General features: G+C 47.1%; 8 protein-coding genes across 8 annotated transcripts; 7 read left to right on the forward strand and 1 right to left on the reverse strand.

The window, feature by feature from the left end:
• Window positions 1-996: 996 nt before the first annotated feature.
• F4822DRAFT_384494 (uncharacterized protein) lies at window positions 997-3,777 on the forward strand. The gene is made up of 3 exons (XM_051456528.1): window positions 997-1,133; window positions 1,223-1,303; window positions 1,387-3,777. The coding sequence occupies exon 3, from the start codon at window positions 1,446-1,448 to the stop codon at window positions 3,459-3,461; it is 2,016 nt and encodes a 671-aa protein (XP_051319163.1). The 5' UTR covers window positions 997-1,133; window positions 1,223-1,303; window positions 1,387-1,445; the 3' UTR covers window positions 3,462-3,777.
• Window positions 3,778-3,793: 16 nt separating this feature from the next.
• Window positions 3,794-4,637, forward strand: F4822DRAFT_384495 (uncharacterized protein). The gene has a single exon (XM_051456529.1). It carries the CDS (start codon window positions 4,102-4,104, stop codon window positions 4,465-4,467), a length of 366 nt encoding a protein of 121 aa, XP_051319164.1. The 5' UTR covers window positions 3,794-4,101; the 3' UTR covers window positions 4,468-4,637.
• Window positions 4,638-5,186: 549 nt separating this feature from the next.
• Window positions 5,187-7,272, forward strand: F4822DRAFT_384499 (PH domain-containing protein). The gene is made up of 2 exons (XM_051456530.1): window positions 5,187-5,801; window positions 5,875-7,272. Exons 1-2 carry the CDS (start codon window positions 5,562-5,564, stop codon window positions 6,907-6,909), a joined length of 1,275 nt encoding a protein of 424 aa, XP_051319165.1. The 5' UTR covers window positions 5,187-5,561; the 3' UTR covers window positions 6,910-7,272.
• Window positions 7,273-8,897: 1,625 nt separating this feature from the next.
• F4822DRAFT_384501 (uncharacterized protein) lies at window positions 8,898-9,691 on the forward strand. The gene has a single exon (XM_051456531.1). The coding sequence runs from the start codon at window positions 9,128-9,130 to the stop codon at window positions 9,590-9,592; it is 465 nt and encodes a 154-aa protein (XP_051319166.1). The 5' UTR covers window positions 8,898-9,127; the 3' UTR covers window positions 9,593-9,691.
• An 876-nt stretch (window positions 9,692-10,567) lies between these two features.
• Window positions 10,568-12,335, forward strand: F4822DRAFT_11213 (glycoside hydrolase family 5 protein). The gene is made up of 2 exons (XM_051452481.1): window positions 10,568-11,392; window positions 11,452-12,335. The coding sequence occupies exons 1-2, from the start codon at window positions 10,900-10,902 to the stop codon at window positions 12,210-12,212; spliced, it is 1,254 nt and encodes a 417-aa protein (XP_051319167.1). The 5' UTR covers window positions 10,568-10,899; the 3' UTR covers window positions 12,213-12,335.
• Window positions 12,336-12,981: 646 nt separating this feature from the next.
• F4822DRAFT_423862 (uncharacterized protein) lies at window positions 12,982-14,306 on the reverse strand (the record flags this gene model as incomplete). The annotated part of the gene is made up of 3 exons (XM_051460051.1): window positions 12,982-13,995; window positions 14,052-14,189; window positions 14,247-14,306. 3 exons carry the CDS (start codon window positions 14,304-14,306, stop codon window positions 12,982-12,984), a joined length of 1,212 nt encoding a protein of 403 aa, XP_051319168.1.
• A 2,451-nt stretch (window positions 14,307-16,757) lies between these two features.
• Window positions 16,758-18,819, forward strand: F4822DRAFT_11241 (uncharacterized protein). Its single transcript, XM_051452482.1, has 5 exons — window positions 16,758-17,373; window positions 17,473-17,568; window positions 17,625-18,272; window positions 18,329-18,470; window positions 18,534-18,819. The coding sequence occupies exons 1-5, from the start codon at window positions 17,014-17,016 to the stop codon at window positions 18,731-18,733; spliced, it is 1,446 nt and encodes a 481-aa protein (XP_051319169.1). The 5' UTR covers window positions 16,758-17,013; the 3' UTR covers window positions 18,734-18,819.
• Window positions 18,820-22,553: 3,734 nt separating this feature from the next.
• F4822DRAFT_439516 (kinase-like protein) lies at window positions 22,554-25,817 on the forward strand (the record flags this gene model as incomplete). Its single annotated transcript, XM_051462647.1, has 5 exons — window positions 22,554-23,671; window positions 23,737-23,936; window positions 23,992-24,151; window positions 24,210-24,948; window positions 25,006-25,817. Exons 1-5 carry the CDS (start codon window positions 22,904-22,906, stop codon window positions 25,815-25,817), a joined length of 2,679 nt encoding a protein of 892 aa, XP_051319170.1. The 5' UTR covers window positions 22,554-22,903.
• Between the last annotated feature and the right edge of the window lie 510 nt (window positions 25,818-26,327).

Here is a 26,327-nt window from a genome sequence, read left to right on the forward strand (position 1 = left end):
GACGGTTTATATAAGTGGTTAGATAAGGTATTGTTAATACCAATATATAGCTCCTATTATGACAACGATTACAAGTCATCTTGCCTTGAGATCATTGAACATTGGTGTAATTTTTCTTATTGCGCATGTCTTGGGAAACTTAGCCAAGACTTGGGTAGCAAAATCGACTTTGGTAGCACTGGCATCTTCCGGCATACCATCATCTTCAGCGAACTCGTTACTGATTAGAGGATTAAACCTGGCCGAGAAGTAGTCTGTTTCCGCTGGATCTTAACCGAGGATTTGAAGCTATTCTATGTCCAGATTTCATTTTTCGTTGCTAGAGCTATCGGGTTTTCGCCCTTGGGAGCTGGTGGTCTTACGGGATTAACGCCCTAGGCATGATAAAATTTGCTGAAACAGGATTCCGTAATGAGGATTAACAAGTGGATTGGTTGGTAGCGCCAAGGCCATGATGAATCTGAACGCGCTCATGCGTATTAGAACGGCAGAACGGCAATAGAGATGAACAAAACTCCGGCAGGCGATATATCGGTGGCTGGACATCTTTCTTTTTTTTTTCTCGCTGACGCTATTCCGGTGTAACAATTTATATGTTCAGACCTTGAACGGGATTGTACTTTGTGGCGTTCACGCTCTGCTGGGCAAAGACCAATAAGATATTCCGATCTAGAGTAAATATATGCCAAGTCGGGGAATAGATACATGGTGAGGCGCTCTTGTTATGATGTGAACGCGAGATTCATTGGCCAGCTGGTTCGTTTGTTTGTTTGTTGCACAACTTCGGAGCTGGCGGTATAGCATGCAGGTTGAAGCTCTCCCGTGTTAATTTGTTTCTCTGCCAGTACCCGTTTAGGGTGTCAACGTAGTAAGTTGTTGAGATGTGGCTGTTGTATAGAGGTCTTATTTGGGAAACCAGTAATATTTCTCAAATCCTTTCCAAAAAATCTTTGGCATTGTGAATTTGCTTGATGTATTATTAAAATTGTTGTTCAAGTTGGGGTTCATAATGCACATTATCTAAAGATTGAGTGAAGAATATATTTATTGTTCCACTAGAGATCACTCTGCCCCACATAGATCGCTATTATGTAATTGTGCAGGCGTCCTCCAGCTCTTCATAGCGTGTTATGGTAGTATTTTTAGATTCAAACCCCTGCCACATTGGTCGTTTCAGCACTGAACCTTGTTAACTTAATCGATTACTTACCTCGTAATTCAGACCAGACAGCCCTGACAGCCCTGGAGCCTGCCTCGACTTAACAATCGCCAACTCTCTCATTCGACACTTTTCAATTGCAATGTAGGATGATCTCATTGTTCCAACTCATCCTCATTGTGTATCAACATCTATCGATGACAATCTAATATATAGAATTTGTATAGATGATACGTTATTTCCTTAGACACCGAAATCAGGTGGTCCTCTCCTATCAACGGGCCTCATGAACGGATCAGGAACTCTTAATCGGAGCCGACTGACGCCGAATCCTCCCGGAGCTCACGATGACCCTTCCTATAACGCCGCCTTGAAAGGCGCTTCTCTTGCTTTCCAGAAGTCCGCTCCGAAACCACCGCCCCCAACTACCCCTTCTCGAAATGTCGGTAACGGAGCTCTCCTGGCAGCTACGTCTGCTGCGGCTTCACGAGACCATTCCCGAGCAGTAAGCCGACATACAACTGGTAGTAGTATTCAGGGCGGTGTTAGCTTGATACCTGAGCAAGGTACTACGAGCCAGACATCGACACAACATCTACAACCGCCTTCACCTCGCCGCGGCGTTCCTTCTCGTCCAGGACTCTCGATTAAACCAGCGGCCCCAGATCCTCGTTCTACATCCTTCATAGCCGCGACCCTTGCCGCTAGCAGATCTGCAAGTCCGGTCCGCCAACAAATAGCCCAAGAACCAATTAGAAGACAACGGAAACACAGTGTCAGCGCCAACAATAGTGCTGCGAGTTCAGTAAAGAGCCTTGACTTGGCAACGGATACAACCTCGATCCCACCTACAAATGCTCTTATATCCATGTTCGAGAATAAAGGTGACGACGATACCGATCCTGTGAAGAAAGAGGCTACAAACTTGGATAATCGAAAGTCTCATAGAGTAAAACCTAAACCTCGACCTATGAGTCCTCCTAGGGTCATGAGCCCTGCTGTTAAACACAAAACGTCGCCATCGAGACCTATCGCCCCCACAGCACTGGAGAGCACCGCATCTATTTCAACTCTAGCAAGCGATGTATCTCAAGAGAAACCTCGCCAACCCCAGAATGCGGGCGTTGAAGCGAAGGGTCGTCCGCCTACTGCTCCGCCAACGAGGACGAAGAGTCAAATACACGCATCTACACAACCCACAGCTTTAGCATCCAAAGGAAAGACCCGCGCTTCTACGCCACCTCCGATATCTATTAGCAAGGCCGATACGGTGATTATCTCTCCTCGACCAAGGCGATCTGCTCCTCAAAAGATTCTATTAAACGATATCCGAACGCAAGATGCCGTGCCTGAAGGACAAACATCTCCGCCTAGGAAGCTCAAACCTAGGCCGCCACCACCTAAAAGGACCACTACGAGGTCTTCTCTTCCGGAAGAGACCCATCGGGTATCAATTTCGTCAGATGATTCTTTCGTTTCTGCCTCGTCAGTGCCATCACCTAACGCCGATTCCCCACAGCGAGGCAGATCTCGGCCATCAAGCCCCGATACATTACGACCAAGGCGACCCGTATCAGCCCTAACTATATCTACTACTACTTCCACTAGCCGCGCGCCCCCTCTCCCTCGGCGACATCAGCAACAAACCCCTTCGAACCTACCCCTAGAATCCCTCACAGACGCTATCATGGCAGGTTCTCTGGCATCATCTCGTGTAACGCCTTCCAAAACCCCGCCACCCAAACCGCCATCGCGCAAGCAGACACCACACATGCGCCAGACACTGCGACAGCCGCCTTCTAAGTCAGATGACGAGGAGAACTACTCCAAAGCAAGAGCGCGCCGAAAGCCTCTAGGAAAATTAGGTGGCGGCAACAAGCACTCGCACCACGAGGGCGCACGCAAGCGATGGCGTGAGGAAATCACTGCGCGCGAACGGAAGCGGTATGAAGGCGTATGGGCGAGTAACAGGGGTTTATTACTTGTCCCCAACGACCCTTCTTCCACTCTATCTCTCAACCCCAACTCCAAGACGAAGGAACTGGAGCAGATGGTAGCCAACGTCGTAGTACGGGATCTTTGGGCGCGCAGCAGGCTGCCGTTCGACGAATTAGCAGAGGTGTGGGATTTAGTAGATAGACGCGGGCTCGGGTACCTGGATAGAGAGGAATTTGTTGTGGGCATGTGGCTTATTGATCAAAGACTTCGTGGTCGGAAGATTCCGAGGAAAGTTACGGAGAGCGTGTGGGGCAGCGCTAGGGGTGTGAGGGTTGCGGCGTTGAAGCATCATGGGAAGAAGTGAACTTGCTAGTTAGTAATTGTTTATTCGTTTGGTACCGTGATAAGTTTGAGGCTACGGGGTAGGTGCGTGGGCAGGTAAGGAAGCGAGAAGAGCAGGTAATGATACCCCTTGTAGGCTTAGAATAGAATCGTTAGATGGTAATGCATAGTTCAGACTTGCTTGGATCAAGGGTGGCTTTTGGGTTGGTATTTCTGGGGTTATCTTAGTGTGTATATATGTTGTGGGTATATAAGGGTATCTGGTATTTTGGCAATATGGAAGCATATTTCAGTGTGCCAAAATCATCCATATTACTTAATAGCAATGCATGCCTCCATTTTCGTATGTACCAGGTCGCAATGTGTTATTGATGATGAGTTCTAAACCATAACTACGTGTAAGGATATGGTAGTCGGTTTGATCCGGCGCATCTATGATGATTTCGAAATCATGACGTTAGACTTGTAGAATTATATATACCATACAACCCTTATATAATGAGCCGCATTGATCTAACCTCCTATCTACTTCATCTCATCTCAATCAGAAATCTTGTCCTGAAGACTAAAAATCACTTGAGATTAATGACAACCGCCCAGTTTGAAGCTACTAAGAATTAATTTACTACTCAAAATTAGTCAATACATCATTACCTACGAAGATGCTGCCCAGGATATCTAGATCACGCTTCCGTAGGGCGGGCCGCTTCAATACGCCTTCCCAACTCCCCTCTGCTTACACACGTTCGTTCGCCTCATCAACATCCCACTTAGCTATCAAAGCGGACCAAACGAAGAAAGGGAATGACCCCTCGTCGGAACAGAAGGAAGAGCACCATGAACAAGCTACACAGACAGCATCTAGTGAAAGCCGCGAACATCCCGCCAAGCAACCGGATCCGCAGCCAAGTCCGAGCAAGTCGACCGGTGTAAGGTCCGAGGGACCTGGGGAATCAAAGGCGGGAGAGGGGGTTGATCGGGGTGTTCATAAGGAAAGGGGAGCTGGAGCGGGTCAGCATAGGGGATAATTAGTAGGTATTTTATCATCTATATAGTTCTTAAAAATGCATCTCAGTGTATAATCCGAAGTGAAGGTGTTCGTGGAAACGGAGAGTTCGGAGCTATGACGATTAGATTAGATCGGAGAATAGAGCCACAACGAGGAATCAACTAGCCTCGTCACGCGGCTTGTTTCCTTCAGTGGCTAGGATTGTACCCAGGTTGTTGGCGCTAGTGGCCGGCAGTTCCTGAAACAGCTGGCCTCTGCGTGACGTTAGAGCTTATTTTTGGCCCACTGTTGAGAAGGGGTTTCTAGAAAGACGGCGCTTGTGCGACGGGAAACATCCACTCAATATTAAGGGAAAGTTTCCTATTTAGGTACCCGAAGCGACACAAACTCTAAGAAATTCTACGCGTTTTATTATTCCTTAGATACCTAGGTAAGTAAGGTTTCGCTTGTGGATGCATGAATGTAATTTATAATGCACTTTCATGGCGACTGCCTCCTGATGTCCTAGAAAAGTGAGATGCATGCACGCTGATTTGTTCATCACGGAGCTAAAGCTGCATCCCATTCCTAAACTAAGCATTGAGCAATAGCCCTGAATCTAGTTGATCGGTCGAGGAGGGGCATTCCGCACACCCCGGTCTCGTTTCTGATTGGCTATTGGTTACGCCGATTGATGCTGCCACTGCTATTATTGCTATTGCTTCTTCCAAACTTATTCCCTTTTTGCTCGAGGCTATTTTTTAATTTTCGGTCGTCAATCACTAAACTTTCCTCGACCTTAATCATTACACCTTTTACATGGTGGTCTTTTTTTCCTTGGTTGTCTTTCCCGCGAGTCAGCAGGTTAAATAATTTTGCGGCGTCTTGTTACCTGGCAATGAGTCGTGCACCGTCCTGAGAACACACTCTCACGTTTAATCCACTTTATCCCCTGACATTACGATACAGTTACGATTTCTCACTGTCTGTCAACAACACACAAACATACCACTTAATCGTAATTTAGTCCGAGGTTACTCTCGCTAAAGATAATAATTTCCTATTCAACGAGACAACGATAATCTACTCTGCCCTCAGAGGTTCACAACCAGACGCGTTCTCGTCTACTTTACGATGGCTGAGACGGTGACTCAATCACCTCACGAACCAACAACCACGAATATTCTAGGTCGCGGTGCGACTATTAGTATTCCGCCTTCTTCCGCGATGGCAGCGCCCGCGAATACCCCCATCAACCGCCTTCGAAATCAACTCGGTATACCAGCCTCTAGTCCAGTCAACCAGAATGGAAGTTTCGAATTCGATCGCGTACTCAAGTCTGGCTATGTGCAGAAGCGGACTCAAAAGACCAAGGTCAGTAGCTATATACTCTGATTTTCCTAGGATTGTTTCCATTTCCAGCGCACTAATTGCCGGTTGAATATAGACCTGGAAGTCGGTTTACATCGTCCTGAGACCCAGTGCTATCTCCATGTATAAGACGGACAAGGAGAATAAGCTACGACACATGATCTACACCTCCGAACTGTCAGCAGTGACTCTGCTCAAGGACCCGAAAAACAAACGACAGCACCTCTTCGGTCTATTCTCGCCAGCGAGGAATTATCATTTCGAGGCCCCAACTACGAAAGATGCGCAAGAATGGGTGGATCTAATTAGGAGAGACGCGAGAATCGAGGAGGAAGAAGAAGAGATGTTCCTGGCAAGCACCGTTGCGCGCCGACAGACCTTTGCTCCCGTTGGCATGTTGCATAATGGATCAAAAGCAACACATTCGCCTCCGGGAAACGAAAGACCATTATCAAGCTCTCCCGAACCGATCGATCCCAGAGCGTCGAGATCTATACCATCAACAGCGCGAAGACTTTCGCATCATGACTATTCCGGCCTTTCTGGGAACGAAATGGCTTCACATTCGGATCTATCTGATAACGAGGGGACACGAGCCCATGGTGCTTCCATCGAAAGTCTCACAGCCCGGTCACCTGCTACCTCGGGAACGAAAATAGAATCCGGTTCGAACGAGCGCCCAATAATAGGAAACAGAAACGCAAGCCAGCTGAGCGGCTTGAATATTGAGAACGATCCGGATCGTGTTGTTTGGCAAGGCTGGCTTTGGTTCCTGAACAGCAAACGTGGTGTTAAGCAATGGAAGAATCGCTGGGCCGTCCTCCGACCGCGAAACCTAATACTGTATAAAGATGAATCGGAGTATAAGGCCTCCTTCATCCAGTCTTTGTCGGTCATCGTTAATGTCGTGGATATCGACCCCGTTAGCAAGACCAAGCTACATTGTTTCCAAGTCATCACGGATGAAAAGAGTTACCGCTTTTGCGCCCACGACGAAGAGACGCTAGTGCAGTGCTTGGGCGCGTTCAAGAGTCTACTCTCGAAACGGCGGGAATTAGAGGCCCGAGCAGCTGCGTCGGGAAATGTAGCAACAGCCCAATCGACGGCATAATCTTACCAAGCAAACTGCTGTGTTTCTTTTTTTATTCGTGATACCCCCTTAGGAGACGTATGGTGAGACCGCATTTCGGACGTGGGACAGTCAGGCACGCAGGTGATGGGCGCAAGACCTGTCTCAGTACTACGAGCTGAGAGGTGGTGGTTGTGAGAGGCTCGTACAAAGAGTGATGATGCCATTCTTAACGAACCAGTTACGATGCAAAATGCATTTGAGAACATGCGCATACCCTCTACGGTATGATAATGACATAGCTGTACAGCCTAATACTATTACTACATTAGTCAGGCGCATGGTAATTCGAATGCCGTGCGCTGCCTACTATACTACTTAATATAACAAAGAGAGCTCTGAGATGGGATCGACCTGTGATCGTCATTGCGTAGAAAGCTACTGCTGTGTACCTAGGTACCTACACTAGATGCATCCTTATGGCGCATCTAGACGTCAAGTGAATTGCGCCGCACTACATGAACTCGACTCGGAGGATTAGCTTGTTCCACCAACAGAAGATAGTTTGATATTTTCCTTAGGAGGCTGAACCACAATAAGACTATTGATAGGACGGCCCGAAAGAGTATTGGGTGACGTATGTACTCAATGACATACGTTAGCGTGGATTGGGAATTGTTGTTTCTAAAGAATAAACGGGAGCTCCGTTGATCTTCTTTCCTATCAACAAACCAACAACAACGACAACAACACCGAGTTCAGTCTGTTAGAAGGTAAAGTTGAGATACGCCGCAATTCCCAAGTTTAGCGAATTTCGGAATTGCGATGTTGGGTTAGCTTTGTTTTTTTCTTCTTCTCTTCCACCAACATCGAATGTCGTGATAGGTATGGGTTAACCTACCTAGCTACCGAAGTCTACCGACCTACCTAAATTAGTAGCCGTCGATCCTATAGATAGAGGTTAGGTAAGGATACCGCGGTAGATGATGGTGGTCGATCCTGGATTTACTTACGCTAGGATACAGGTAGTGCGCACTAGAGGCTAAAAGACGATCCTAGTCCGCGGCGTAGTGTTACTTGGTTATTTAGATTTTGTATGAACACGTGGGTAATGAACCCTTGAGGTTAGTAACAGTGACTGAAGGCAATCCTTACCTTGCTATCTCTGTTCTGTATCTCCTTACGAAATAGTAAGGACATCTTATAGGCGCAAGACAGGAGTTGAGATAGACGATCGTAATTCTCTCTCTATCGCCTTGAACCCTACTATTCACTCACTCTCGTCTGTCGCAATACGACTACCTTACGTAGACACGAGGAATAACATATTAAAGATGGAGAAGAAATAAAAAAAGAGAAGAGTTTGACGGGCCGATCATATGCAAGGCACAAGATTGGCAGATCGGTCGAAATTAGGTTATCACTGGCATTTATTTCGAACTGGGGTATTTTACTACTACGCTACTTGAGGTCATCTGGTTCTCTATCCTATCAGATGCGTCAGAGGGGAGTACTTACCTAACTGGATGAGCGGCAGGTGATGTGATTTAATTTATTGTACTTTCCGTCGTGGCTGCCGGTATAGAATTATAGATGGCAGGTCGATGCAACGATCCATCCTGCACTTACCTACTTGGGTATTTGGTGTTACCTAGATAGAATACTCCACACCTCTCATGTACGGCTGTGGCGTTTTTGGTTCCCCACCTGAGTGGAATGGTGGGCTTTTGTTGGGTGAGATTGGGTTTCTTCAGCCACCTGGCTAGGGTCTGCAGAAGCCACTTGCGCGCTGCTTTAGGGGTGAGTTATGCTGTTTGCATAATTTTCTTATACTCTTCACGATTATTCTACATTGGTGTCTTGAGAGCATCATAATATCTTCCACTTACATGCTTAGAATTTATATATACTCGAAAGAAAAACTCGCTAAAGGTATGCAGCATATGCGGTATATGTAGCGCATCTACCATATACATACATATCCAGGTGTATCGGGTTTAAAGTTAAATAGTCTTCATAGCACAGAAACTAGATTATATGAAAGTTTACGCTCGGTGATGATGTTCGCATTTATATATCTATAGTGCTCCTTCGGAACATTCATTTGCCTGTCTTATTCTTGAAAAATACCAAACCATCAGCAGATAATATTCGAATCATATACTACTATTAAGAGACCTCTTTAATTAGTAGGGCATCCTACATCCATATCCTGTCAGCAACCTTAGGAGGAAATCAACAACACGATACACAAACCACAATGTCCGAAGACTTGGGCAAGTTCATCGGCTTTATCGTCGTACATATAATCCTAACCCTCCACCTTTACCTCGTCGACCGATTTGTTAAGCGATGTATACTCCCACGGCGCCCCCAAATCGTATACTGGGGCCGGCGTACGCAATCGACCTTACATATACCGGAACGTCTCCATATATTTTCGGTCGCGGAGCCCGGGATATTAGATGAACCCCTACGAAACGCGGTCATGATGTTATCCATGATAGGATTGATATCTAGCTTGGGTTTATTAGCTTGGTGTGTTAAAGGCACGTTCCGGGACCCCGTGGTGTGGGTTTTAGGGTTTGCGATGCCCGCATTCTGTATGCTTCTACTGTGGCTCGGACTTATTATTGCGCGGAGGCGGTTTGAGAGTCTTCCTTGGGATGCGGATGTAAGTGGAGGCTTCAAGGAGGGGGGTACGCATACTGAGAGTAGAAACTAGGATCTGGAAATGGAGATTGGGTGGCTTTGGGATAATGCTTGGATGGGATACTGGGCTTAAGTTGTAATACGGAAATGTTGATAAAATACAGTAAGGGCTAAAGAAAATAGAATGAACTCTTCATTTCATAATATAATGAAGAATCTGCATAAAGTATGATGAATAATTCAAGTGAAATAGTACTGAGTAAAAGCAGCAAGCACGCTAAGCCTAATCTATCAAGAATAGGGGCTACCATGTATAGCAGCCAACTTGGCAGCTACGAATGGAACATTGAATCTCCAATTTCTCTTCCAGACTTGCCTGTCTTGGCTTCCCCGATTCTCCACCTCTACCACCTCTACCACCTCTTCCACATCCTCTCATCCATTCGCTCTCGTCAATAGTAAACTATCCAATCATATGTCTCAGTCATGCGATCTCTATATGACACCCTTGTCTTGGTCATGGACGGCGCACCTGCGTTGCCGCTGTCGACATCTTGTTTTTTACATCCATTTCGCACATATGAATTCAATGCCCCTGCTCCATTCATTCCCTCGTCCCCGGATAAGGTACCTAATCTATAGGCTCGGTAGCGTTCCTCCCCTCGCCGCGCGTTATGTGTATGGATCTATGGATTGGATGTACATACATCTATAGCTACGAAAACAATATTAGAAGGCAATATTGCGTTAAGACGAGTGATGGGTCCCGTACCTGATCTCCGAGTATTTGGGGGGGTAACCCGAGTCCCATTGGACCAGGCACACGTCAAGGATATAGTGCCGTAGAGGGTCTCGGCCTAGCCCGATCTCGTGGCGATATGTTTGTTCCTGGTTCGCGCTGCGTTGGTCATCATATGTTATATCAGGAAGGTCAGTAGGTATATGCAGGTAAGTCAGGTCCTCCGTTGTTAAGAGTTCAGAGTTCCTCGGCCGAAGGACCCGTGTATCGCGGCCGTCCGTTGACTTGTACGTGATACCGTCGGGCTTAACGAAACTAGCGTTTCTCCTCTCGTTTTCCTTCCTTGTGATTGTCCCAGCTGGTTGTTATAATAGAAAGTTGGTCCGCACAACAGATCACCTTTTGCTCTGTGGCTTTTCGGTGTACGGCCGTGTTGCTAGACTCACCAGTAACCCTGTTAATAATAACAGCTTGAGCAAGGTATAAGGTCATACGCTAATTTGTCCTACTCTTTTCCTCGCTGCCGTCGTACGGGCACATATTTTTACTCTATTTATATAGAGCTCACAAGGTGCTACCGTATACATACACTCAAACCCCCTCTCTCCCCGAGTGTCGATACATTCACATCATATCTCAGAATGAAGCTACTACCGCTCTTTACGGCCTTGAGCGCCGTTGTGCTTCCGGCTGCTCTGGTTTCCTGCCAGAAGCTTCCCCTCTCAACCTCGTCGCGATGGATTCTAGACGCCGACGGCCAGCGCGTCAAGTTGCGGTGTATTAACTGGGCGGGCCACCAAGAGGTTAACATCCCTGAGGGTCTGAACAAGCAATCTGTCGACTACATCGCCGACTTCATTCAGCAACAGGGCTTCAACTGTGTGCGTCTAACGTACTCTATCGACCATGCTCTCAACCCGGATGTCCTCATTTCGGACTCGTTTGTGGCTGCTGCCGGCGCTGCAAACGTATCCACTGAGGATATGAACAACATGTACTCCCAGATTGCCGAGAAGAACTCATTCGTCAACGGCGCTACCACCCGTGCGGCTTATGAGGCTGTTATTGCGGCGCTTTGGAAGAGGGGTGTTATGACTATCCTGGATAACCATGTCAGCAAGGCGAGCTGGTGCTGTGAGTTAACCAAGTTAAATTTAATTTTTAAAAGATGATTTCAACTAACAACTTAATAGGTGGCATCGACGATGGCAATGGATGGTGGGATGAAGGGTTCGGCTACAATGATATGAACAGCCGATACTTCAAGACACAGGAATGGCTAGATGGACTTGAGAAGATCGCGACGTGGTCGATCTCGCAACCGGGCGTCATCGGAATGGGTCTACGCAACGAGATCCGCGAATGGCTCTTACAAGGCACTAACGGGCGTGAGGACTGGTACAACTTCCTAACGCAAGCCGCAACACGCGTACACACCGCCAACCCAGAACTCCTGATCATCATGGGCGGTACCCAGAGCGCGACTGATCTAACGCACATCCGAGTCAACAAGACCATCGACTGGAGCGCGTGGCAGGGCAAGCACGTATGGGAGTGGCACGCATACTCCTTCACCGTAACCTTCGCCATAGCCTCCGGAAACTGTGACCTACTAAAGCAGACCTACGGTCTATTCGACGGCTTCGTTCTCGAGCAGGACAAAGACTACACTGCGCCGCTCATCCTATCCGAGTTCGGCTTCGGCATGACAGGCGGTCCGAACAGTGGTTTGTCCGACGATGATAACTCGTACTTCCAATGCCTCCGTGATTACGTCACGGGTAATGACGGCGAATGGGCGCTTTGGGCTGTCCAGGGCTCGTATTACGTACGCCAGGGTACCGTGGGTGCGGATGAGGGATGGGGTCTATTGGATACGGATTGGAGTCAACTGAGGAACCCGAATGTGACGGATTTGTTGGCGCCGATGTTTAAGGTCACTCAGGGACCTTGATTGTGTTTGTATATAGATGGAAAGGGGGTCGGATTTGTATATATGGGTACTGATTTAGAGGGTTGATACGAGGGCATGTGGCATAGGTCGATGGTTTATCGGAGGAGCGGACTAATGATGGGTTGGGTTGGTGGTAGTTTGAATACCCCCTTGCTATTGGTCATAGAATTTAAGTTTAATGACTATTGTATATACTCACGAACGGCCTTCCACATTCCGCCGTAATATCGCACTTTGCGTCAAGTATGTGTAGCGTGTTCTCCATTGGAAGCAGCTTACGATCCATGTTTTATCGAATAGTAGAGGACAACTTTACAATTCAGATATACATTACGCCTGAGATCCACATAAAGTCCTACTATCGTGAGAAGTCTCGTATCTTAATAATCAAAAACCCATATGTTGACATGGTGCGAATATCACTATTAATAACTTAAAATCTGAGTCAGCTTAAGATCAATAACTTAATACGGTAAATGGGGTAATAGTATATGCTCTAAGAGCCGCTTGCGCTGTCGTCATCGTCTAAATGGTGACTTCTAAGGTTCCTTCCGTATAATCTTCCTGATCCTCGCTTCTTATTCGCTATAGATCCGATATACCGAAGATCCTGGTCTGATTCTGGTTGAGGGAAAGAAATAGCTTCGCCCTAAGTGAACCTCGCTATCGGGGTATCATGATGTAAAAATAAACCCCTTTTGGTTATCCGCTCTAATTTATGGTATAACATATCTCCCCCGTAACATGGCGGAGTATATTGCTGGGTCGCTTATTTGCTGAAGAAATAAGCTTCGTCGAACGACATGTCTGCATCGTTGTTATCGAAGTACATCATGTCGTCGAAAGTGCTATCATTAGCACCGCCACCTCCTAGGTCGAACATGTTGTCCCCACCATTATTACTATCGAGGTTGAACAGGTCGTCAAGATTGCTTGAGTCGGTCTTGTCCTGCTCTTTAGGTTGTTGAGGGGCCGCGGTGGTGTTACTAGGCTTAGAATTATCGAGGGACAGTATATCGTTACTTCCTTGCGGCGCGAAGGTTGTTAAGTCGAACTCAGGCATGGGGGCCGGAGGGGCGCCTGGTGCGTCATTGCTGGGTGGCGCAAGGGAGAACTGCATATCTGTGAAGTTGAGTGTGTTCCCACCGGTCGCATTGGTATCGGCTCCAACAGCATTGTTGGGCACGAGTGTGGCATTGATTGTGGCATCTTGAGCCGCCTGTGCCGCTGGTGTGGCTTGGACTGTCCTTGCGGGTTGGGCATTTGGCGCAGTCGATTGAGATTGCGTTGTGGCCGCAGGTCCTATGGAAGGCGGCTGGGGAGGCTGGAGATTTTGCAGGCGCGGGATTTGCGGCGGGGGAACGGGTGTGACTTTAGCAGGCTGGGCTAGTTTCGGACTCGGCTTGTGTGCCTGCTTTGGCGAGGGCCTCACATCATGCTTAACTACAGGGCTTGGTCTTCCTGGGGGTCTAATAGCGCCGGGTGCGACACGAGGTGAAGGTTTCTTCTCGGAAGAAGTTAGATCGATCATGTTGTCGCTCGACATACCCATGCCCATGTCGGGAAACGGAGCGGCTCCCTTTGTCTCTTTCTTAGGAGCAAAGGCTGGGGCGCTCATGGTATGCGCCGCTGATGATGGTAATTCCATCATTGGCGCCGGAGGTGCTACAGGCTGTGGAGCCGGAACTGGAGTTGGAGTAGGAGCTGGCGCCGGCGCCGGAGGGGGAGCCCGGGCGGCGCGAAGCTTCTCTAGGTCTCTTAATACAACGGCCTTTGCTCTTGTCTGGGGATGGGGTTAGCGTGATGGCATCAAAAATGCACATGGAGAAGAATACGTACTATCTCACTCTCAAGGTCGTCTAGGGCGTAGTGGTACGTTGTCAACGAATCTACTGTGGACGTGCGCGTTGTGTTTGCATTTGCGTTCTTTGGTCCATCTTTCATATTCGCTCTAAGATGTTTTCCGGTTTGGACCAGCTGCGCAGTTTCGTCAGTCATTTTGATCAATTCAACACTCAAATTTGGACTACTTACGACTTCATTAAACATTTGGTCCAGGACCTGTAAAGGATGGGGTGGGTTTGAAGCCGCCATTGCGTTCAACGCTTCTTGTGATATTTCCGCCTTCGATAAATGATGGGCGATGGCCGAAATTTTGATGGAATAATTTGTAGATAAGTAAGTTAGATTATAATCCTCTTTGTAGTGAGAACAAAAAGGTTGTTTAATAGGAATATAAGTTAGATGTTTAGAATTTGTGATTTGGATTTGAGATTCGCAGTGACGATGATAAAGGTAAGATCCACAAGATTTAGCACAGACACTGTGCCCCACTTTGGACAAACATTCAATGAATGGATCTGTACATTATACTTAAGTACTGTGTAGATGCTTACCTAAACTTAGTGGCTGCAGCCCTGGAGCTTAAGCATTACCCCACAAACATTAAAGCATCGAATGCTGGGTACATGTATCTATGTACCGGCTTGTATACACGCACAGTATATCTACATGTAGGTATACATGTATGTAGGGACCTCAGTTGAAATAATTACGTGGTTAAGGCGCAAGTTGACGGATTAATAATATATATGTAGGTTTATCAAGAAATATACGAAATACTTTGGTACTTCAACGGATCAGATTAACTCGGTACGACCGTATGAAGCTTACAAGACCTACCTTAATGGGATTGGCTTGGCCCCCGAGTTAATCGCCTTACGACCACTGGTAAGCTTCGTAGTTTCGACTGACGTAGGAACTTTGTATAGTGGTAATTGGATATCTGGCGTCTTTAAGCGAGTCGTGATTATGGATTTAGGTAGGTATAGAAGATTACCTATTACTTTTTGGGGTACTTAAGGATACGCAGACGTTCTTTGATAACCTTAGACTGGTACCTGTCAGTTTAGACAGCTCGTTTTGCGCATCTCGACCAATTCTATGAAACCAATTGTTTCTTACTGTCTTTATTTGTTCAAGTCTTCAGGTCCTTACTCATCAAACAAGACCCTATTTGTTGAATTGTTGATTTCTTTTCGTGGTATAATTGAAATTACGGTTGGGGTTTGTGGTTCTTTAAATACCTAATTAAAGCAGTATGTGGTGTAAGACGACGGCATTTACTGCATGCATCATATGCGGCCCTGTAATATACTGCTTGCCTATAAGAAGCTAGATCAGCAACCTAATGGGGTCATCATCTTGCAAAAATAATCTACGTATATAACCAACTACATCCGAGATACTTAAGGTACTTGATGACATTATCGGTTATGTGTTTCTTTAAGCCACAGGGATGATGAATGATTGATCGGAAGTTCCGATAAGGTGTAAGAAAATAACATTGAAGAAGGGAAACGAAAGTACAAAAAATAGAAATTGATCCTCTTGATAGGTTACCTAGGTAGTTACATGCTTACCCGAATTGGCAATCTTAAGAGGTGCTTTAAGTTGAAGAAAGGCGGGAAGTGCGCACATGCGATTCTGAATTGAACAATGGATCAATCACCCCACGTTTGTTTCTTCACTGCAAGTTGTACCCGTCCTGTGATTTAACCAGTGTTTTAGGTGCTTAATCTGTGGCTTAGCAAGCTTCCCAACTACTTCCAGGTACCTAACCCCACCACTATTTTGAGGCCTAGCAACCGCCATTTTAGCGGCCTTGGGGAGGTACTACAATACTACTTGGCAGCTCAGCGGGTACCTAACTTTAGGTACTTATCTAGATGTGCGAGCTAAGTACCTAGGAAGGTACCTGCGAAGCCGTTTAATGAAGAGAAGATACGTTTTGTCTCCACCTTTTTCCTGTCAAGGCTTCTCCACCCTAACCATCAAACTCTACTGAAAAAAACCCAATCCCACGCCGCATCTGCTGGACCCCGTTTACTTTCCTTTCCCTCCTCCATCCTCCCGTATCGTGTGTAGAAAATCTCACATATCGCCGGTGCCGTGTGTTGAAAATTGGGGGACTCCTCCTTTTAAGGCAGTTTCCTTTTTCTCTTCCTCTCGTCTTTGTTGTCATATCTCGTCACCGTCCTCGTCATTTCTTTCCTCGGTAAAGGTTCACTTTTTTTTCCATTTTCCTCATTTGCCAGTCGGTTCCCTGAGCCGGTGCAGCTGCATACACGATCCTGCTCCGCCGCTACCCACATCCCGCCGACGCTGCAGAAAAAAAAAAGGTGAACTTCAACTCTTGGTTCTTGATCACAACTTGATCTTTTCAGTCGGTGGCCTTTTCCGTCCTTAGGTTCGCGAAGACCAGACCAGACCTTTCTTCTACAGCGCATCTTCGTCTAGAATCGCATTGTAACGGCGTCCCACTCTCGATCCGGGTTCCATCCGAAAATACCTACTATTATTCCTCTCAAGCTCTCCGTCCTTCTATCTACTACTCGCTATTGCGCATTTCTCTCCTGATATTTGCAACAATACCATTAGATTCGTCAACTACGACAGCGCGATTGTGAATTCAGAAAAATAACATTAAGAGCTTGGAGACAATAGGATCAATTATTCAAATACCCCGCCCCTTTTATCAACCATTTTTTCGACTTTTCTTGTTCACGACCGATCTGAACGAAGCTACGATTATTCCCAAGTCAACAAAAATTTGGGATACGAAATTCCGATTTTATTTAGAAAAGCTGGACCCCTCTTTTTCCGCCCATCGACCTTCTTTTTTACCTGCCTAATTTTTGTCGCATCCTCGGCAACAATTTAATTCTTTGCACGACGATCGCGTTTCGCCTTTCACCAACCTACCTCAATATTTTCGCAAAGCTTTTAGGCATTCACCACAATGGCCGACGCTCCAGCTCCTTCTCAGCTTCCGCCGCCGCCCCAGCCTAATGCTGGCGCGCCTGGTTTCGAGAACCAGAATGGCCAAGCCAATCCCGCTCACATGCCGCCTCCTCCCCTCCATATCCCGCCGAACACCAATCCTATCCCCACCGCTATCACGTCTCCTATGTCGGCTGTTGATAAGGGTGTCATGTCTCCGAGTAGCGGTGGTCCTTTCCCGCGCCGTGCCGCACCGGAGCCGAACAAGCGCGCCCTGTACGTCGGCGGTCTTGACCCTCGTGTCACAGAGGATGTCTTGCGTCAGATTTTCGAGACTACTGGTCACGTTCAAAACGTCAAGATCATCCCTGATAAGAACGTAAGTGTAACCTTGAAGTATATTTACATATATCTATTGTTTCATTGGTCAAGAGCCAGCTATGCGATAGGTTGTTTGGATGAGCTAACCACGATATAGCAAAAGGGATACAACTATGGTTTCGTCGAATACGACGACCCCGGCGCAGCTGAGCGTGCTATGCAGACGTTGAATGGTCGGCGCGTCCACCAGTCTGTAAGGCGAATTCATTTCCGACGACAATAAATACGACTGGCTGACATATGTTTTAGGAGATCCGAGTTAATTGGGCTTATCAATCTAACACTTCCAGCAAGGAAGACACATCAGGCCACTTCCACATTTTCGTTGGTGATCTATCTAATGAAGTTAACGATGAAGTTCTATTGCAGGCTTTCTCAGCTTTTGGAACCATCTCGGAGGCACGCGTCATGTGGGATATGAAAACTGGCCGTTCCCGAGGTTATGGTTTCGTCGCTTTTAGAGACCGCGCCGACGCTGAAAAGGCCTTGAGTTCGATGGACGGCGAGTGGTTAGGCTCACGCGCGATTCGATGCAACTGGGCCAACCAAAAGGGGCAGCCTTCAATGGCACAACAGCAGGCTATGCAGGCTATGGGCATGACACCTACTACCCCTTACGGTCACCACCATTTCCCGACCCACGGAATTCAGAGCTACGATATGATCGTCAACCAGACACCCGCTTGGCAGACCACTTGTTACGTCGGCAATTTGACCCCGTACACGACCCAAAACGATGTCGTGCCTCTTTTCCAGAACTTTGGCTACGTCACTGAGTCGCGATTCCAGGCCGATCGCGGCTTTGCATTCATCAAGATGGACTCGCATGAAAATGCAGCCATGGCAATTTGCCAATTGAATGGATACAATGTCAACGGACGACCTCTGAAGTGCAGCGTAAGTCATACTCCTTAATATGGCCCCAAAGCAGAATTTTATTGACAATATGGCAGTGGGGTAAAGACAAGACTCCTAACGCACAGGGCAGTGCGGGAGGTGCATTCGACCCTGCTCAACAAGCTTTTAGTCCTCAGAGCGCTCAGCCGCCATCGGCATACCCTGGCACACCGTCGACTTTCTTCCCCCAGTACGGAGGTCAGTACTTACACATATCTTGGCTCGTTTCTATCTAAGCTATCTTGCTAACACCTACAATAGGTCAGTACGGTGGTCAGCAGCAGCCTTACGCTGGCCCGCCGGCTCAGTCGCCCGCGGGTTACGGAGCTCAGCCCATGGGATACGGAGGGCCACCAAGCGCTGGAGGTTATGGACGTGGCCAACAACCCCCTAACCAGCCGTGGACCCAGCCGCCGCCCACTCAGAGCTTCAACAGCGGCTATCCTGGATACCAGGGTTAATGGATATACGAGGCAGTCGGTTTTATCAATGGAGCATTTGGTTGAAAGGAGGCCCTTCAGATGCATGCGTTAGCAACATCTTCTCTTGTCCTGGTTTGGTTGCTCGGTAAATGGGCGCATATATGAATATGACGAAACCCATAGGTATTTTCGATGGGAACGTAAGCCATATTCAGTCCAGGGGGGTGGGGGATTTTCTCTTTAGATCGATGCATTCCAGTTTCTGTTCTCTACTTCTACTTCTCTTTATCTTTCTTGCTCTTCTTATTGCTGGGTTTTTTTGTGGTGAATTTTTTTTTAGCTCAGGATCTTGAAAAATCTCTGGGTCCTTGCTTGTCTCGTTGTCTGATTCCGTTTTGAAAAGAAAAAGTTTCTGGCAGCATTTCCTTGACCTTGACGCTTCTTCTTTGATACCTCCACAAGCATTTATTGACATAGCCAAGGCGATTTTTTCCCTCACTTCTTCTTTTGTTGCGTCGGGCTTTTTAACGAGGATTACGGTGCTTCCTCGCTTGCTTTACTTACCTTACCCCCTTTCTTCAAGGCTTGTAGGAGCAGGTTTCTCAATGGCCAGTGGGGGAAACAAACAAAATTTTCTTCGTTTTGGCTAGGGAAAAAAGAGACGAAGCGAAGAGGTGATGCTGCAATGATACCTCTTCTTTCTTTAAAGGGGGGACACCAACTAGGTGGATGGATGTATCTAGTCCCTAAGTGAGCGATCTGGTTGGACATAAACAAAAGAGGACCACCAGTTTGTAGAGCTCGTGAACAAAGAAGATGACAACACAAAGATAAGTTGCTAGATGATGTTTATAATTTGTAACGGTTTCAAGATGTTGGTAAGCCGGTCTTGATGAAACTAAGTGACTTTGGGAGCTTTTTGTGATGCTTTTGTAGATTCGCATGCTATGGTTACCTAAGTAAATAGTTGTAACTCGATCAGAGAATTGGGAGCTAACGATATTTTAATACTCTATTTCTTATACTTCCTGTTTTTCTGTCTTAACCACTTAGATATGTATGTACGACGGGTAAACTTTTGGCTTTGGAATCAATAACATTCAATCTAATATTTTAAGCAAATTGCGACGATATATTACTATTCGTTGATAACAATCTCTCGGCTCTAAAAAAGAGGTGTGTGTGAGATGAAGATCTCCGGCCGAGGGATGACGAGAAAAAAACGCCCCCTTGCTCGTCTGGCGTCATTTGGGCTCGGAGCGTTGCGATCGTGCCCAACCTCACTTGATCCTTTTTCTTGTTACATCCTGCTTATTTGATTAATCATACCTAGGGGAAATTAAATCCGAATAAATCTTGTCTTTCGGAATTACAATTTGATATCATGCCTCATCAAGAATCCAACTCTAAGTATGTATCCGTAAACAGTGAATGATGGACGGGTTTCTCCAAACCGTGCATCAGATAGTCGGAGCGCTTTGGCGCCACCGGCCGGGCTGGTAGAAAGAGCGTAGTATTTTCGCAGTCAGATCGACGGATGATTGTGTGCCAGAGATGAGAGAACCGTCGAATAGTTGATGGTCTGTTTCGGCTAGCTCTGGGCTAATCTATGTTAGCTACCTATAAGATGGCGACAGTCTGGCACGACCCCTTTAAGGGCGCCCACTCATACCGCTTCGCTTCGCTGTTTGCTTGTTAACCTTAGTCATTCTTGCTGATTCTAGTATCATCAGGAGATCGAATCGGTCGCTTGGCCGGAGATACAGATTTATTGTCGGGGCGAAAGGATGTAAGGAAATGCTGATTCTTGGTTGATGGAGGAATCACGTTATGCTATATTATGTAGGTAGGTATTAATTATCGTGGTTGTGTTGTATCCCAGACTTGTCCTAGCATGTATGTAGTATAAGGTATGTAAGATAGGCATACGTAGGTAGGTAGCTAGGCTTGTATTTAGTTGTTTTAAATCGCCTCAGAGGCGAATTACGAAACGCCGGTTTCCTCATAGTGTTAAAAATTGTGAGATCTGATCAATATGCAACTTCTTTATCTTCGAGGGATACGGCTCGGGTATCTCGAAGCTACCGTACCTAGGTACCTGTTACATAATTACAAAGATATCTTTTTTTTTTCTCCTTTCGTTTTGAGATTTTTGAATTGAAAATAAATGGTCCCTCGGGGACGGTCGGTTCTTTGTTTTTCGTAGACACGTGCTCGGTTTCGGCCAGTTTATTTTTTTGTCGAGGCATATTAATTTTTTTCCTTGGTAGAAGATGTCTTTGTAAGGCGGTGTCAAGTTTGGTTGATATTATCGCATGAACAAATTGATGGATGCAGCTCCTTGACGCCACTAAATAAATATGCTGATATCGCTAGACAATTATCAGGGAATTTTAACAGAAATAAATATCGTCAAGTGTAGATTGTTATTATTACAGATGCAATCCTAATTCCTCATGTGCAATCCCGCAAATCTCAATTGGCACAAGATACACCTGATTTCCGGTTTGTAACACTCGCACAGAAAGGTACTGTATGTACTGTAGCTAATGCACGCAACATCATGTTTGTTTTGGATTTTCATCGCTTCTCTTCGCTTTGATAGGTACGTCGGTGTTTAGGTGTTCTGGGTGTTAGGCTATTTAACCAAGGCACCTAGGCACCTACACATTATGCAGTAGGCTGTTGTTGAGTCAGGAATAATTATCGTCGTTAAATATTGCTTTTTCTTTTTTCATGCCTAATATTTTTATTTATCTCCTTAATTACCTAATAATTTAGATAAATAAGTAATTAAATGGATTGTTTGATATAAACACGTGTGTAGGTAGGCATGTACATCATTGAAAATAGCACCAAGTTTTAATGACCGGAATTGGTGGTTTGACTCATTGAAGAGATCGTTCACGTCTCAGTCGATGCATACGTACATCTGTACCTAGATACATGCGTTGGACGTTACGTATTTAACGTACCCGCTACCTTTATGTGATCCGTGCTTCTTCGTGCGACGTGGGTACAGTACTTGAAATCCCTCCCCGCCTTGTTGCGGTCATTGCCCGGTACCTACACTAAAGTTAGGTGATCTCCCCCTCACTGATCCCAGTGATCTCAGTGATCTCAGGCGCCTTCCTCCAATTAGTACCCAATTTCTATCCCCAGCCCAATTCGTAGAGATACAAATAATTCAACGCAAATAACCGCGCATTTGTAAGTACTGCATTGAACCTTAAGCCCACAAAACAACGTAACCTTATGTTCCCTGGGGGAAACTCCAGGGAGGGTCCAGCTCTGCTGTAGGTCACCACTACCTAACTGGAGTACAGTACCTGGATAAGTTACATGTAGCTGGGCAACTTTACTTTACTTACATGTATGTACTGGGTGGGACCTTATCTTGTCCCTCATCACCTCTCTTTTTTGCTGCGAGCCGAACAAGCCTCTCACACTTTCTTGTCCTTGGACTGACGTACCCCCATCCAATCCCCAAACCTCACGACACAACTTTTTGCGTCTACATACTACCACCAGTACGCTACTCACTCTCTAACTATCTATCTATCTCCCTTCCCTTTTTTTTTTTTTTTTCTTAATTTTCCCTTTACCTTTTCCTCAGCTCTGCACTCTGTTGCATCCTCGCTGAAGGTTGTGGAAGAAAACGAGGTATTGAGAGCACAGCCCAGCCCGAACTCCCCTCCTAGTTGTGTCGATAGAGGACCCTCTCACACTCCACCATGAATACCTAAATCCTTTCACCCATTGTACATTACACTGCAATACCGAGTACCCATCTACCTACCTACCTACCTACCTACTACTACTCTCTATTGCAATATCGCATTTGGGTACGACCGCAGGTCCTTCACCCATTCGTCATCCTTTGTCTACTTCCCCCATTCAAGGACAACCTACTCTTTTTTTGTTGTTGTTGTCTTCCTAGTCTTAACACTCGAACAAGTCAGCAAGCAACGTTGACCCGGTTAGCTAGGCCCGCATTCTAGTGAGCCTTTGCTCGCTCCACACTCTTTGCTAATGCGCGTCTGATCCAGGACCCAACCAAGGACGACAACAACCAATCCTCTTGGCTCCGAATTGGCCATATCGTATTTACCCTCCCCTCAATTTTTATCTTGTACTCCAAAACGGCCTCACCCATCGAAAATCCCCGCTTGAAGCTGCTGCTTCTTTCTCTTTTACCGCCCGGACGCCATGGATCAATGGCAGGGCTATTCCGACGCCGCCGGCGGTTCTAGAAGATATAATGGTGGCAATCAAATGACTCCGGGTAGAGAATATAGCCAGCCACCTACTCAAGTTCAGCCGCCTGTCGGTTTTAAATATGATCAATACCAGGGTACGATGAATTCGCATGCTTCGCAACAAAGCGCGACTTCGCCCATCACCACCCCGCAGTTACGCGATGGGAATGGTGACGTCCCTATGCAGGACGTCCACGACCCTTACGGGGGTGTCAAATACCCCATGCGTCCCCATCACCAATCTCACCTCTCTGGTGGCCGACCTGCGAACCTTCACTCACCTTCCGAGCCTTCAGCTGCGGCCCAGCGGTATTCGCCTATGGAAGTACTATCACCAACATCGCCTTACGCACCTAAGACGGCTACAGCCCAACAGCAATTTTCGACGTCCCACAGCCAGCGACAGTCGCCTACCCGAGGCGAATACCAGCTTCAAGGCCCGTATTCTTACAGCCGACAAAACTCTCAGCTTCCCCCGCTGGGGGGTTATGCAGGCTCCCAGGAGAATTATCCGTCATCCGGTGTGCCACCTTTGGATGGTACCTATGCTAATGACCCTAAATCGCCAAGAAGAGCGCTCCAGCCCACCATCAATGCGCCAGTCGAGAAACGACCGGTGCCCCAGTTTAAGAAGGTCGGGGCCGTGACGGAGTTACGACCCAAGGTCAACCACCAACCACCGTTCCGCCGCGCAAACCCGGAAGGAGGTTTCATAAGTGTATGAAGACTTGCCATCAAGTATTTTTCCCCCGGCGTAGCGATTCTAATCATCTTTTGTTGCAGCCTCTCCAAGCTCTTACCGTCCATCTTCCCGCGACCTACCGTATATGTAATCCGAATTTCAAATACGAATCCTCCCGCAATCCGCGCCGTGTGTTGACAAAACCAAGCAAGGGGACGAAGAATGATGGTTATGACAATGAAGATAGCGATTATATTCTATACGTCAACGATATCCTGGGTTCGGAAGAGGCCGGACACAAGTACGTCGCATTCTCTATTTTATTCTCTCGGACTACGCTGACTTTTTCTTTCCAGGAATCGATATCTCATATTAGATGTCCTTGGACAGGGTACCTTCGGACAGGTCGTCAAGTGCCAGAACTTGAAGACCCAAGAAGTTGTTGCTGTCAAGGTTATCAAAAATAGAACGGCCTATTTCAACCAGAGTATGATGGAGGTGTCTGTCCTCGACTTGGTATGACTTAGACCTAAGCAGCAAAGTGGTTCATATTGTCTGGCTAACTATTCTATAGTTGAATACGAAACTCGACAAGAATGACGATCATCACCTTCTTCGACTTAAAGATACATTTATACACCGACAACATCTTTGCCTAGTATTCGAGCTTCTGAGCGTCAACCTTTACGAGCTTATCAAACAGAATCAGTTCCGAGGTCTCAGTACGACACTCGTTCGTGTATTCGCTCAGCAACTGCTGAATGGTCTTGCTCTCCTCAACAAGGCGCGATTAATACATTGCGACTTGAAACCCGAAAATATTCTGCTAAAAAATCTCGAAAGCCCAATCATCAAGATTATCGATTTTGGTTCGGCATGTGACGAGAGGCAGACGGTGTATACATATATCCAGTCTCGATTCTATCGATCACCTGAGGTATTATTAGGCCTCCCGTACTCTTCGGCAATAGACATGTGGTCGCTCGGCTGTATTGTGGTCGAGCTCTTTTTGGGATTGCCGTTGTTCCCGGGTTCGTCCGAGTACAACCAGGTCTCCAGAATCGTCGAGATGCTTGGAAACCCGCCGAACTGGATGATCGAAGTTGGCAAGCAAGCTGGCGATTTCTTCGAAAAACGACAGGACGAATTTGGCCGAAAGACGTACCATCTCAAGAGTATGGAGCAATACTCAAGGGAGCGAGGAACGAAAGAACAACCTAGTAAGAAGTACTTTCAAGCGAGCACGCTCCCAGAGATAATCAAGTCGTACCCGATGCCGAGGAAGAACATGAAGCAAAGCGAAATCGATCGAGGTAGGAATGATCTGCTGAGCCTGGTAGGCTAAGATGCCCAGCTAACTTGGTGTCTAGAAATGAATAACCGAATCGCTTTCATTGACTTCGTACGAGGTTTGCTAACTATCAGCCCCTTGGAGAGATGGTCCCCTCAACAGGCGAAACTCCATCCATTCATCACACAGCAGAAATTTACTGGTCCGTTTGTGCCACCGATGAATCTGAAATCCAGCTCTCTCAACCGTTCTCCGGCTCCTGGAACCCAGCAGCAACAGCAGGCTGCCGAACTTAGCAAGCAGAGAGCGCAACAAGCCCAAGCCCAGGCTCAGGCTGCCGCGCAAGGCGCGTACGCGATGCAAGCTGGCCAATACCCAGCTGCTCCACACGGACAGCCTTCGATGTACGGTAGCAATGGTTTGTATACTCCTGGAGGAAGTCACCCTGGCGCACCGCCTCCTTATTCCGCCCAACAGTCTCCGTACGGATCAATGGTTATGGGCCAACCACCCGCACAAATGCCACCTGCGAATTACGGTGCCGTTCCGCAGCCGAACCTATACCAACAAGCTACGGTTCGAGCGGGCCGCCAACGCGCGTCCACGATGGACCAACAACAGAGTGGTATTCCTGCAGCCATCCAGAGGGTTGCTAGCCATCTAGATCCGAGCCAACCCATCAGATTACAGCCCAGCCCGGCTTACTACCCGCCACCAGCCGAAGGAATAGGTCTTACAGATCCCGGAGCAGGTAGGGTAGCTGGCAGGAGAGATAGTAGGTCACAAAGAGGTGGCGTTAGGAGCAACCGAGACTTTATTCGCAATTTGGAAGAGAGAACACTTGAAGAAGGCTTCATGGGTGGTAGCGGCGGCCAAAGTCCGTGGGCATGAAGACATTCTACACGATGACAATGCGCACTATCGGACCCGTATATCACATTCTATATTAGAATTATTGAAGCCGGCCTCGATTACGGGAGAGTCCAGGCTTCTAGGATCTGCTTTAGATCCCGACCTGGTTGGTAACGGCTACACTACCAATAAAACCTCTCCCGGTTACCGCTATGGCTCTCACGCCAGCTTGCCGGCGCCTAGGTTTACAGGCATGTATGATACCCACAGAACATAGGGTGCAATCTAGATTGCCCAACAAAAGTTTCATTTCTCTCGCTCTCGCTTTCCCGCTTCGCTACACCAAGTACAGTTGGAGGTCGATGTTCATTCTGGGCGTACATTAGCATTGGGAGAAAGGGGGACATGCCTTCTCTTTTCTTAAACAAACGTTTTGAGGGACAATCCTACAACGCGCTGGAGAGAAACACGATTGACGCCGCGACTAGGATTTCCGAGAGGAATGGTTGGACTAGGGAGATTGATTACCCTACGTTACGCGGAGACGAG

The sequence above is a fragment of the Hypoxylon trugodes genome, assembly GCF_022578975.1.
Source record: "Hypoxylon trugodes strain CBS 135444 unplaced genomic scaffold F4822scaffold_1, whole genome shotgun sequence".
NCBI classification, from domain to species: domain Eukaryota; kingdom Fungi; phylum Ascomycota; class Sordariomycetes; order Xylariales; family Hypoxylaceae; genus Hypoxylon; species Hypoxylon trugodes.